At 54.3% G+C, this 12,313-nt stretch overlaps 1 protein-coding gene across 3 annotated transcripts in view; it reads left to right on the top strand.

The window, feature by feature from the left end:
* Togaram2 (TOG array regulator of axonemal microtubules 2) overlaps window positions 1-12,313 on the top strand; it is a 60,913-nt gene that overhangs the window by 14,948 nt on the left and 33,652 nt on the right. For 2 of the 3 annotated variants that reach the window (XM_048804599.1, XM_048804598.1), the window contains exons 2-6: window positions 4,821-4,947; window positions 7,156-7,269; window positions 8,461-8,748; window positions 9,502-9,692; window positions 10,366-10,631. In XM_048804599.1, coding sequence (XP_048660556.1) covers window positions 4,920-4,947; window positions 7,156-7,269; window positions 8,461-8,748; window positions 9,502-9,692; window positions 10,366-10,631 — 887 coding nt within the window. In that variant the 5' untranslated portion in view covers window positions 4,821-4,919. The remainder of the gene's footprint in view (window positions 1-4,820; window positions 4,948-7,155; window positions 7,270-8,460; window positions 8,749-9,501; window positions 9,693-10,365; window positions 10,632-12,313) is intronic. The other variant, XM_048804600.1, reaches the window with a different exon arrangement.

Below are 12,313 nucleotides of genomic sequence, written 5' to 3'. Positions count from 1 at the left end.
ATCCCCACTCCCCTCACTGGCACCCTCCACCTCCTGGCTCCTGAGGCCTCCTCCCTGCAGCAAATGCTAGGATCCTGCTCTGTCCCTCACCGGTCCCTCCCTCCTGTAGTCACCCTTCCCCTCTGGCTCTTCCTCCTCCTCCTAATATGCTAGAGTATTTCCCACTTTTAAAGAAGCAGAGAAGAGCGCACCTGCAATCCCAGAGACCCTCAAGGCTGAGGCAAGAGGATCACGAGTTCAAGGCCAGCCTGAGCAACTTAGCCAGACTCCGCCTCAAAATAAAATAAAAAGGGCTGGGGATGTAACTCAGTGGTAGAGCACTCCTGGGTTCAATTCCTGGTAGAGCAAGAAAAGAAAAGTGCAAACAAAAGCACAACTGGTCTCATTCAGGCTCATGGCTCTCGGGCTACTGCCCTGTCCCTCTCCTGATGGTCTCATCTAACTTCCAAAGAGTTGTCACATTCACTGTGTCAGCTTCTCCACCTTCCGTGTTGCAGCAGCTTTCTGTCCCCAGTGCACAGAGATGCTCTCACAGACCTCCTGGCAGAGTCCCTGCTGGTCACATCCAGCCAGCGTCCCTGGTCCTGTCCCACCTCCATCTCTGCTGAGCTGACCCTCTAACCCCTCTCTGCTCTCCTGTCCTCCCCAACGTCCTTGCTCTGTGCCCATCTCTGCCGTTCCTGGCTCTGGTTCTGTCCTGCAGCCTCCATTGCTGTGGGTCGAGGACATTTCCAACCCAGTCCCTCCTCTGTGGAGCCTCAGACCAGCTGCTCTCTGGATGGTTCCATCCGGGTCTCCCAGAGGAGACACAAACCATACTGCCCAAACCAGGACTCAGTGTCTCTCCTGGCCTCCGGCACCTGCTCCATGTTCACCATCTCAGCAGGGAATGATGCCCCAGCACCCCAGACTCAGCCTAGATCTCCGGCTGTCCTCATCCAGTCAGTCTGTCATTCCTGCCGGCTTCCCTCCCAAACCTTTCTCAGGTGTATTCCACACGGAACTGCCAAGCCCCGGAATCACACTTAGCCCCTCTCTTCACCCTCCTGCCTCGTCCACCCAAGTCTGTCCATCTGCTGCTGCCCTGGGTTTTGTTAACTGCAATTTTGCTAATGCCAGTGTGTATTGATTACTTGACGGGGCCAGAGTATTAAGTGGTCATATTAATTTATTAAATACTGAAATGAGATAGGAATTATCTACATTTTTGCAGTTAAAGAAACTGGGGCTCAGAGAAGTTCAGTGATGAGCCTTTCGTCACACAGGTACTGGATTTGAGCCTCATGCCTCTGTGTCCTAGTACCTGTGATATGAGTGCGTGGACCTCAGACCCTCCGTGATAGTCTGAGCCTCGGAAGTCAGAGTCCAGGAGGTCACCCGAGGCCACCCAGGGGTTCCCCTGAGGTTTATGGCTGGACTGCATCCTCTGATGGTGGGGAAGGGTGCGTGTGCGTGATGAGGAGGGCAGTGGCCGCCCCTTATCCTCAAGTGTGTTCTATCCTTTCTATCCTGCCTGTATCTGGTGGCACATCTTGGTCTGATTATTTCTTTTCTGGGTCCAGCCAGGCCAGAGGCTGGCCCAAGGGTCTCTAAGTTTCAGTCCTTAGAGTCTGTCCCAGCCTCTGCTCCCCTAGGCAGTCCTTCCAGAGTCTCACTGAGCGTCTGCAGGAAACACAGGTCAATGGTGTCCTCCCTCTCTGCGAGAGCTTCTTGGGCTGTAGAATAAGCCGGGACTCTGCAGAGCCTTCCAGGGCCCTCAGGCAGCCCCCACCTCCCAGCCCCGAGACTCACGGGTGTGTTTGTTCCTCCACGTGTGTGCCCAGGCTGAGCCTTGGCTAGGGTGTCCTACCTCATCCCCCCCCCCACCCCTGTTTCCTTCCAGGCCCAGCAGGGTGTCGCTGGTCACTGCAGCATCTCCAGGTTTCCTTATCAGACAGCAGCAGGGGCTCACTGGGCGTCTCTCCAGCGGAGTGGCTCGCCCAGCCTGGTTGACAGTGCGTGTCCCCTCGCCCCACCAGGTGTGACAGTCCATGTTCATTAGTCCTGCCTGATGTTGTAGTGGGTGCTGGTTTCACCTGGGGTGACGGTGAATGTTCATCATTCTGCCTGGAGGGACAGTGACCAGCCAGCCCTTCGCCCTGCCTCACAGGGAGCACTCACCGCCCTGATGGTGTGACAGAGAGCACCATTAGAAACAGGGCTTGTGGGTGACAGCTGGAGGAGGGCCTGTCGAGTTTGAGCCTCCTGCTCTAGACACGGCTCCTCCCTGTGACAGGCATCTGTGTCACCTGGGGCTATCTCATAGAGATGGAGAGCTGGCCTGCCACAACTGTACGGCTGTGCGTGTGCATGTCCTCGACAGGGCCCTTCCCTTGCCCTCCTGTCTCCATCGTCTCTCAGGGACAGTGCTCTGCCCAGGCCCCTGGGGAGCAAGGTGGACACGGAGCTCTGGCTCCTGGGGCCGTGTGAGACACTGGGGCAGTGGATTTTGTCCTTGGGGCTGACCCTCTTTACTGGGCCAGTCCTAGCTTTGTTTCCTCTCCTCCTGAAACCTGAGTCCCTTCTGTCACCTTACTTCATTCCTATGGTGCCAGTCACCATGGAACGTCTGTAGTCATAGCTTTAATGGAAGGGGTAGACAAAGGTCACTTATCTTGGTCACTTATCATCTGTTCCCTGAGCTGTGAATGAGGCCAAGGGTAGCAATGCAGGGCCTCAAGGAGTGAGGACAAAATCCTGGTCACCACAGTCCACTGGCTCGTTCAGCACTTTAGGTCAGGGGCTGGCTGTTCTGACGGCGAGAGAAACACTTTAGTGCTGGTGGAGTACGGGGCAAACAGGGTCTGTGACTTGTGTCCTGGGGCCAGGTGCTAAGGGGTGTCTATGATAAACCCAAGGCTCTGTCCACGTATGTGTTGGAATATCTGATTCTCATTTTTAAAATTGGGGTGTGGATTGCTGAGTAGATCCTGGGCCTGAGTGATTTCCCTGGGGGAGCCCCTCACTGCTGTCCTGCAGGATGTGGTTGTCCATAAGCAACTGTGGCCACTTCCTCTTGGGCAGGTACCTAGGAGATCCTAGGTCTCTAGACCTGTAGTGCCTGAGGGATTGAAGGTGCAGATCTGATAGGGACTCACAGGAGCTCTGCTTGGTGGGGTGACTTGGCTGGTGTGGAGTGGCTCCAGGTGTCCCTGAGGATGTGGAGGAGCCTGGGCAGCCTGGGAGGCTGGAGGCGGGGATTCTTGTTCTGCAGGAGAGAGGGAGCTCTTGGGGGGAAACGGAGGCAGCACTAACCACCTTGACAACTGAAGGGGAGAACTAGGGCTGAGTCCTTATTGCCAAATGAATCTGAACTATAGCCCAGTGGTTTTCAATCCTGTTTGAATATCAAAATCACTTAGGAGTTAATCAAAACAAAACAAAACAAACAAAAAATGGATCCTCACAGTCTCCTTCCTAGAAGAACCACTTCAGTAAGGGGTCTGAGGTGGGGTCTAGGAATCTGCCATTTCAACCAGTTCCCAGGAGATTCTGGTCTGCAGCAATGGGGAGCGCTGCTTTCCTACCACAGTTTCATATGACGGGTTTCCTCTGGTTAGAGAGATGCACAGCAGATGGGGCCTGTAATTCTCACTGCCCCCAAAGCCTTGAACTCCAGCTTCTTGGCTTTAATTCAGCCACAGAACATTCCTGCTAGGCCTCGCCAACCCCTTGAGTCTACCAGCTCACTGGGCTGAAGGTCGGGGTGCTGATAACTGTGCAATGGAATCCTCTCACCTTGCTGTGACAAGTGCTCTCACCCCCAAACGTGACTGCATTCACCCTATGTGGCCGCGTTCTAATCTCCCTTTGGACAGAGAACCCATGCGACTTGGGGGGCTCAGCAAGGAGACTGGGCCCGGTGGAGTTGGGCGGGGGCAGCCGGGCTGAGCTGCCTCCTGTTTGGCCAGGGGGTTGCTAGGTGCTGCTCTGCCTTCTGGGACCTGGGTGGGGACCTCCGTGGCAGGCTGGCTTCCAGATAGAAGGCAGGTTTCTCAGTTCCTGAGTTGGGATTTATTGCTCAACAGAAGGGAGTTGGCACAGTACCCGCCCTGTCCCCAGATAACATCTCGAGGGAACAGCTCTCTGGGTAGAGACTGGGACGTTATTGTACCACTGACCAGCTCCGGCTGTCTACCTTCCTGACCCCTCATTTCAGCAAAGAATTCATAAAATTGTGTAAAATCACAGAGCCTTGCACAGGGAGGGTGACATTAGGTGGAGGGTAAAAGCTGAGGACTGGCCCCTGAGGCTGGGAAGAGCCTTGGAGTGGCCAAGTCTCAGCCACAGGACAGCGAGATGGCAGAGGGTCAGAGGTGTGGCTTTTTCAATGAGGTGAGCATGAAGGCCCAGAACTCCATGCAGATGGGGACAGACAAGCCCCAACCTGCTGCTGGCTGCTTGGGTGCGGTGAGCGCAAAGTCTCTAGGCTCACATGGGCTTTGGGGGCAGCTGGTGGAGCGTGAAGGGCTTTAGGAGAAAACAGAAACTGAAGGAAAAAGTGTCAGAGTTGCACTCTGGATCCTAAAGGTGTCCATGAAAGCGATGGCGGGTTCATTGGGTTTTGTTGACACTCTCCATCACGAATGCTTTCCACAGGGTCGAGTGGCCTTGGACTTGACTTGGGACTTAGGAACTCTGAGGTGTCTGAGATCAGCCCAAATGTCCGAAAAGACGTCTGGGTGTCCTGGGTCAGTGGCAGATCTGCTCGCCTCAGCAAGGTTTTGGCCCCTGTGCTGTTGCCCATTTTTACTGACTTCTCCCTGCCCTTCCCACCACAGGTCCCTGGATGTCACAGGTCAGAACCATCCTGACCCCCGAGGCCTGCACTCACGGCCCAGGCCTAGCTGCTGCCTCTGGACAGCCTCTCCCCCGGGGGCATGGGCACCCGAGACGATGTCACCTCAGGTGAGAAGCACCCAGGGAGGCGGCTCCTGGCCTTTCCCAGGGTGGGGGACCTTCCTCGGATCATGCTCTGTCGGGAGGTGGCTGTGCCTCTCCAGCCCTGCCCAGCTCTTCACATGCTGGCACTGGCCCTCCCTGCTCTGTCACCTGTCTGGTGGCTCCCTGGCCTGCAGGGGCTTTGAGGGTTCTGGAGATCCGGCCTGGGCTTTGCCTCCACTCTCTGAGGCAGAGTGGGCTGGCTCCTCAAGGGGCCCCTGCTGTTCTGTGGTCAAGAGTGTGTGGATGGGCGGGGGCGTGGGGCCTTGGGGTTGTGGACGACTTGTTTCCTTAGCTGACCAGGTAGGGGAGCAAGAACTCTGTAATTCAGCCACAGAACATTCTTGCTGGGCCTCGCCAACCCCTTGAGTCTCCCAGCTCACTGGGCTGAAGGTTGGGATGTCGATAACTGTGCAATAGAATCCTCTTAGGGTAGGAAGACAGGGGTCCAGGCCTGGCTCTGCCTTTGGGGCAGCTGCTGTGTGTGCTTTAGTTTCCTCTGGGAAAAGAGGAGGTTGGTTCTGCCTCAGGTGAAGTGGGTACCTGTAACTTGCAAAGCTGGTTAGCCCCAAGGGCCAGATGACCTCTGGACAGAAGGTAGAGAATCAGGGTGGCCAGAGCCCGTCATCTTGGGAGACTGGGCCTGGTGCTCAGGCAGGACACCCTGAGGCTCTGACAGATTAATCTGAAAGCAACTGCATAGTTTAGGAATAAATCAGCACCTGACATTAGATTCTAGCAGGGAAGTGAGAGAAGATGTTGTGGTATGAAGCCCTGGTGCCTCCAGCTACTTGAACTTTGCGTGAACTGAGACACAGAGAGGTTAGCTTTTTCCTCTAGGCCACACGGTGACAGAAACGAGAACCCCGACTCCTGAGTCCAGTCTTGGGGCAGTGCATCTTGAGGGCAGGCAGGCTGTGTTTCCATCTGAGTGGGGGCTTCTCTGAGAAGTGGGTTAGGGCCTCTGAGGTGTGTTAGGGAGGGACTGAGCTAGGAGAATGAAAGATTGACATTTATTAGGTGCCTGCTGAATGGCAGGTACTAAGGAAGCCAAGGGCAGGCCTGAGGGCGAGAGAGATTGGGAAGAGTGTCAGGGCAAGGTGTGCCTGAGGCTGCAGGACACAGCAGGGGGAAGGCTCTATTTTTGGGTACCGGAATGAACTCAGAGGTGCTTAACCACTGAGCCACATCCTCAGCACCTTCTTTTCTTTGTATTTTATTTACAGAGAGGGTCTCACTGAGTTGCTTAGGGCCTGGCTAAGTTGCTAAGGTTGGCTTTGCATTCTCCATCTTCCTGCCTCAGCCTCCTGGGCCACTGGGATTACAGGCATGTGTCACTGTGCCCAGCTGGGGGAAGGCTTTTTAAAAGAGGGGATGGCTTAACTGAGCTATGCACTCATCATTTCCTGGCTCCTTCTCTGATCTCAGTCTGTTGGTGCCTCCCTTTGAAAAGCCTTCCCTGGCACTGTCCAGGGCCCCACTGTCATTGCTTGTTGATCCTTTTGTTCCCCCTCCAGACTTCTCCCACTCGAGGGCTGAGTCAGCCTTGCCCCCACCCCTATCCCCCTGTTGTATGCCAGAGTCACTGCACAGAGCAGTGATGAGCATTAATGAGTGTCTGCAGCTGGATGAAGGATGCTGGGGGCGGGGTGCGTTTAGGAGGGAAGATGACTTCCGAGAGGAACTGTGGCTAGGTAATGGATGCTTGCAGCTAGGGTGTTAGTCAGGGCTTTGTGGGTTAGGAGGTGGTCTGAAGCAGGTAGGAGTGAGGAGGTGGCCCAACGGCAGCAGCAAGTATGATATGTACCTTGATAGAGAATGGTACTGCAGACAGTGGGGTCAGCACTTTTGGATGATGGAGAAATCTGAAGAGCCATGGCCAGGGGTTTGGAGCAAAGTCAGGATGAGGAGATCAGAGTGGGAAGCAGGAGATGGTACCGGCTGAGAAGTTAGCTTGAGCAGGGTTGGTGGGGTTTGATGGAGATTGCAGGCCCCCCACCTGGCCGGCCCCCCATCTGCAGGTGGGGGATAGGTGTGGGCAACCACATGCCCTTGGTCTTTCAGGCAGAGACCCTGGGGGCAGAGTGTTAGGTGTCTGCATTTGTGTTTGGATTTGTGCCTCGCCCTGGTCTTGGAGGCCTCTAAGATACACATATTCTGTGATTCTGTCCCTAGCCAAGGTTTTGGCTCCAGTGGCTGTGTATTGTGGGAGTGTCCCTAGGACCAGTGCTGGGCCCCGAGGGACCCCGCCTGGAGGCATCAACTCCAATCTGCCAGCTTATGGAGAAGGTAAGATGGTAGGACCCAGCCTGGTGACTCAGACACACCAAATGGCCTTTGAGAGCCCTGTGTGGCCTCTCCGAGAACTTTGGCAGGTGATGGGGAGCTCCCCTGGCAACAGCCCAGTCAGGGCCACAGACCCCAGCGCAGAGCTCGGGCCCTAGACTGGGGAGGGAGATGAGGGTGTTGGACGCCCAGCTGTTCTCAAGCTACGTGGGTCCTTTTTGCTTCTTTAATGCTTTCTTTGTTTTGCTGCCTCACCTCGCCTTGAACTATTGGGCTAACGTGATCCTCCTACCTCCGTGTCCTTAGGAGCTGGGACTACAGGTGCCTGCCACCATGTCTGGCTATGTGGGTGTTATTAGTATTGTGGTCCCTGCTGAAAACACCCATGGTTATTGGCAGGTACTCTTGGCTCTGTGCCTCTCTTAAGGCCTGTCTTAAGAGATCCCAAGAAGACCTGCAGAGTGTCTGAAAGGTCCCCTGTCAGCACTTTCCCTTGTCCTGGGGGGATCCACAAGGCCACCTCTTCACCAGGGTCTTCCCCATCACCCCTCCCCACTAAGTGCATTGTAGGGCTTGGCCTCCTGGGCCCTTTGCTTCCCTCACTACAGGACCTCTCTTGGGGACCTGTACTGAACCTATTTACGGATGATGCATCTTCTTCCTCTAACAGATCCAAAGTCCCTTAATGGCAGACTGTGCCTCACATAGTCATATTTGACCTCCACTGCCTGGATAGTGCTTGGCACCTTGTAGGTGCTTATTAAATGCTGATTGAAAGAACAATTGAATAAGTGTCCCCCTATGAGCATGACTTGCTCCAAATCACCCAACTTCCCCATGTGGGGTTGGCATTATCCAGCGCTCCATGGTACTGAATGGATTTGTTGGAGATCAGTGGACAGTGGTCCTTGGGCAGTTGGCCTTTGCTAAGTACTTATGGCCTCTCATCTATGCTGTGACAGGCTGGATGTTGAATCCCTTTTTATTCCCTGAGGACTTCATGATGTGGGTCTTGCTCGGTGCTTCTTAGACACTATTGGATGGCTAGATTGCCCCAGGAAGGACAGGAACATTGAATGACAGATTCATTAGACAAGTTTCTTGCCTACTCCAAGGAAGCCATACCAATGGGTTTGCTGGTGTCTGGTGCCACTGGGCCCTGCATGCCAAGCCACTCTTCCCTTTCTGCTTTAGCCTCCCTCCAGCCTGTGCCAAGTGTCCTGGTGAGCAATGAGAAGCCACCAGAGATCTTGAGCGGCCATGGGGATGCAGGCAACCTCAAACTGGACATCCCTCTAAAGGACTGGAAGGCTAGGAATGGCCACCCCAGGAATCTTGGAGCTCTGACTTTAGGGCCTTGCCCCCTGGCACCTGCTACCTCTCTGGAGTCAGAGGCCAACAGTGTGGCCCGGGACACCATCCAGATCAAGGACAAGCTCAAGAAACGGAGGCTTTCAGAGGGCATGGCGGCATCTTCAAGAGGTGAGCCCTGCCCCCTGCCACCACCATCCTGAGGTCAGGTACCAGGCCGTTCAGGCTGTGAGGATCAGTAGGTATCCAGATGACTTCTGGGTTCCACTGGGGCTGTTTAGTGGGCACCTGCCTAGATGATGACACTATTCGGGGTGGGATGGGGCAGGAGGGGCAAGGATATCTGTTGGGCACATAAAGTATTAGCAAAGGGCTGGGAGGGGGCCGTCTGTCTTCTAGGTGATGTTGGAAATGTGAAGACGGCTGCCACCTCACTGCATTAGACGTGGGAAAGGGTGGGGGGGTGGGGAGTAGAAAGGATTGATTGGCCCTGTCACATACTAGGAACTAGCTTGGCATTTTATGTAAGGGAGGTCACTGAGTCTTTGAGAGTATCCCATTTACAGAGGAGCACACGGGGTCAAAGAGACAGCGACTTGCCTGAGGTCACACCGCTGCTATCCAGGGCCAGAACCCACTGTCCTCGCTCCTATAATCCAGCACTGAGTTTGCTTGCCTTCCTACCCACACTGCCTCTGCAGTGGGTCACTTGGATTGGCATTTCTACCATTCTATGGGAATGGAAAAGGACGGTGCCATCTGCTGGCTTAGTCTACTGATAGGTGTGGGGCGGCGGGAGACCTGCCTTCTCCCCTCCTCATCCTAGCGTCCCCCGGGACACGAGGCCCTGGTGCAGCTCTGAAGTCTGCCCCCACTTCCTACTGTCCCGGGACTGACTCATTTCCCATCCTCACCTCTGAACAGCCTTGCTGGATCCCGGGGGAGGCCCTAAAGGTGTTCTTCTGAGGAGCACCATCCCGCGCACCACCTCTCAGAGGCTGCTGAAGGTGCCCAGGCCGATGCCTCCCATCCAAAGCATCCCCACCACCCCAGAGGCCAGCGGAGCCAAAGAGAAGAGCCTGGACCTGCCGGGGATTGGGAAGGGTCCCCAGGAGGTGAGAGCTAGGGCCCAGGAGATAAAGTGGTTCTGCTGCTCTGAGTCTTGCCTGCAATTGTCCATCTTCCCATCCTCTACCCACCCCTGCTCCTGTGTTTCTGCAGATGTCTCAGGGGCTGCCCTCAAGGGTGGGGGTGGCATCAGGAGAGGCTTGGGCCCTGTTTCACCTCCTGGGGAGGTGCAGCATCCCAACCCTTGGGACTTCTGGGTGGCTGCTGTGGAGGTGCAGAGGCTGCCTGGCCACCTGTCCTCTTTGGTCTTACTGTTCAGAATTCCCCCTGCTTTCTGGCCCTCTCCATTTAAAGCTGGGGGTGTGGCAGAGGGAAAAGAATGCTGGGCCCGGACTCGGATTTGGGTTCTGCTCCTCACTGCCTGTGTCACCGTGGGCAGGTCACTCCCTTGTGTAGGCCCCAGTAGGTACATCTACAAAAATAGAGATTTGGACCAGATGTTTTGAAAGTCCCTTCTAGCTCTGATGTTCTCAGAGTTTTCTGAAACAAGAAAGAAAACAAAAACCCAATAATAATAATTACAACCACCAAAGAGCTTGCCAGCCTTCTCACCTGGAGTGATAAGGAAGTAAGGGGCTTTCTGGAGGCTGGGGGTCTGGTCCCAGGGTCATGGGACTGAGAAGGGAAATCTGTGGGCACTTCCCAGCACTCTTCTCTCAGGTGGCTCCTGGCAGAAGGAGCCGAGTATCCAGCATAGGACGCTTCCATGGACCAGGACCCCTCTGCTCCCAGGTGCAGATTTCCCCGCAATACCTGCATTGCAATGACGAGAAGATGCTGAAGTCGCTGGGAGGCATCGTGATCCCACCCATCCCAAAGGCTGGGATGCCTGCGGGGACATCCTCTAGTCGGTCTGGCTCCCTTCCCAGTCCCTTGCCTCCAGGAGGCCAGCACGTCCTCACAGGACTGAGGGTCCCACCTACACGGTAAGAGCCCCAGGTGTCTTCCTTTCCTCTATCTCTCCAGGATCCACAGGGGCTCCTCAAGACTGAGCCTTCATGTAACGGCAGAGCTCTGGGGCACAGGGATGGGAAGCCACAGACCTGTGGGGGCCACAGCATTGTTGCTGGGCCTTCTCTGATCCTGGGCTACAGCAGGCTGGGAGCAATGGCATAATGGACCATGTCTCTGGTCTCTTCTATAATTTCTTAATGTGTATGATTGCTGTAGTGATGAAGAAAAATGCAAATTATTTTAGAGCATGGTTAAGTTCATGGTGGTTCCCTATTTTTATGTTTTTTTTTTTTTTGTACCAGAGATTGAACACAGGAGCACTGGACCACTGAGCCACATCCTCAGCCCTATTTTATTTAGACAGGGTCTCGCTGAGTTGCTTAGTGCCTTGCTTTTGCTGAGGCTGACTTTGAACTCATGATCCTCCTGCCTCAGCCTCCCAAGCCACTGGGATTACAGGCATGTGCTGCTATGCCCAGCTTATGTATTTTTTTAATGGATGCAAACTAAAAATTTGTGTGTTTGTATGTGTGTATGTGTGCATGGTATAATCCACAAAATTTCGGATTTAAAAAGGAGTCTTCATACCCAATAAAAGTTTGAGAATCCGTGGGATAGAGGGTCTCTGTGCTGTAAGGAATATGGGTTTATGGTTTGTAGGTAGGAGAGACAGTGCCCTCCAGATGGCCAACAATATCCCAGGGTCAGTCAAGCCTGATGTTGCAGCAAGTGTGTGTGAAAGTGTGTTCATGTGTGTATACAAGTGGGTGTAATATGTATCTGTGGGCATAAGCATGTGTGTGAGTGTGTGCGTGCGTGCACGCGTGTGCACTCACTCACAGCCTGTGGGCCTGGCTCACCTAGCATTGTCACTGTCGAGTTCCTGTTGTGACTTCTTTCTCATTGCTTTGGCCTGATGTTCTGAATTCTCCCACTTCTCTCCAGCTCCTCACTGTCTCATCTCCTGTACTTTCTTCCCTAACTATCCTTACCAGTGTCTGTGTCCCCATCTTTCTCCAGCTGTGTTGGAGTGTGGGAACCTGTGCACATACTGGCTTCTGGATGCACATCCTCTGCTTGATTTCCCCTCTCTGCCTCCTCAGACCTCGCCTGCTCCAGCCTCCTCCCCTTCCTCCTCTCCTGCCCAAATTCCGGCCTCTTCCTCCCCTCTGCTTAGCAGTGTCAGTAGTTATTATAATGACTCTTAGCCCCAGACCAGTGGCCTATTCACCTCATTACTCTTGATTTTTTTTGTGTCATTTGGGCTGTTGATGGTCCTTGGACTTTTCCTCAATTTCCTGACTCCTGCTTACCTGCTTCTGGACCTTCCAGGTGGTCTCTTGCCTGCCCTCCTTCATCCATCAGTCTCTTAAATTTGGCCATTCCTGAAATTTATCCCAGGGCCCTCTTTGTTTTCTCCTGCGGCCCTCTGTGCCGTGCTCTCCTGGATCACATGGGTGGTGATCTTGCCACTCTGACCTTACATCTCCCCAGAGGTCCATTCTCTGGCTGGGCATCTCCAGTTCTCACAGCTGATGCAGATCAGCATGGGGGGAGGCAATATGGAGTACCTACGCTTCCCCAAACCACCTTTCCCGGGCTTATTTCCATCAAGGTGCAGGTATTTGCCTTGGTCTTCAAATCTCAGCATCAT

Source organism: Marmota marmota, unplaced genomic scaffold (genome assembly GCF_001458135.2).
Source record: "Marmota marmota marmota unplaced genomic scaffold, marMar, whole genome shotgun sequence".
Classification (NCBI taxonomy): Eukaryota; Metazoa; Chordata; class Mammalia; order Rodentia; family Sciuridae; genus Marmota; species Marmota marmota.
This window is presented reverse-complemented; position numbering and strand designations above follow the sequence as displayed.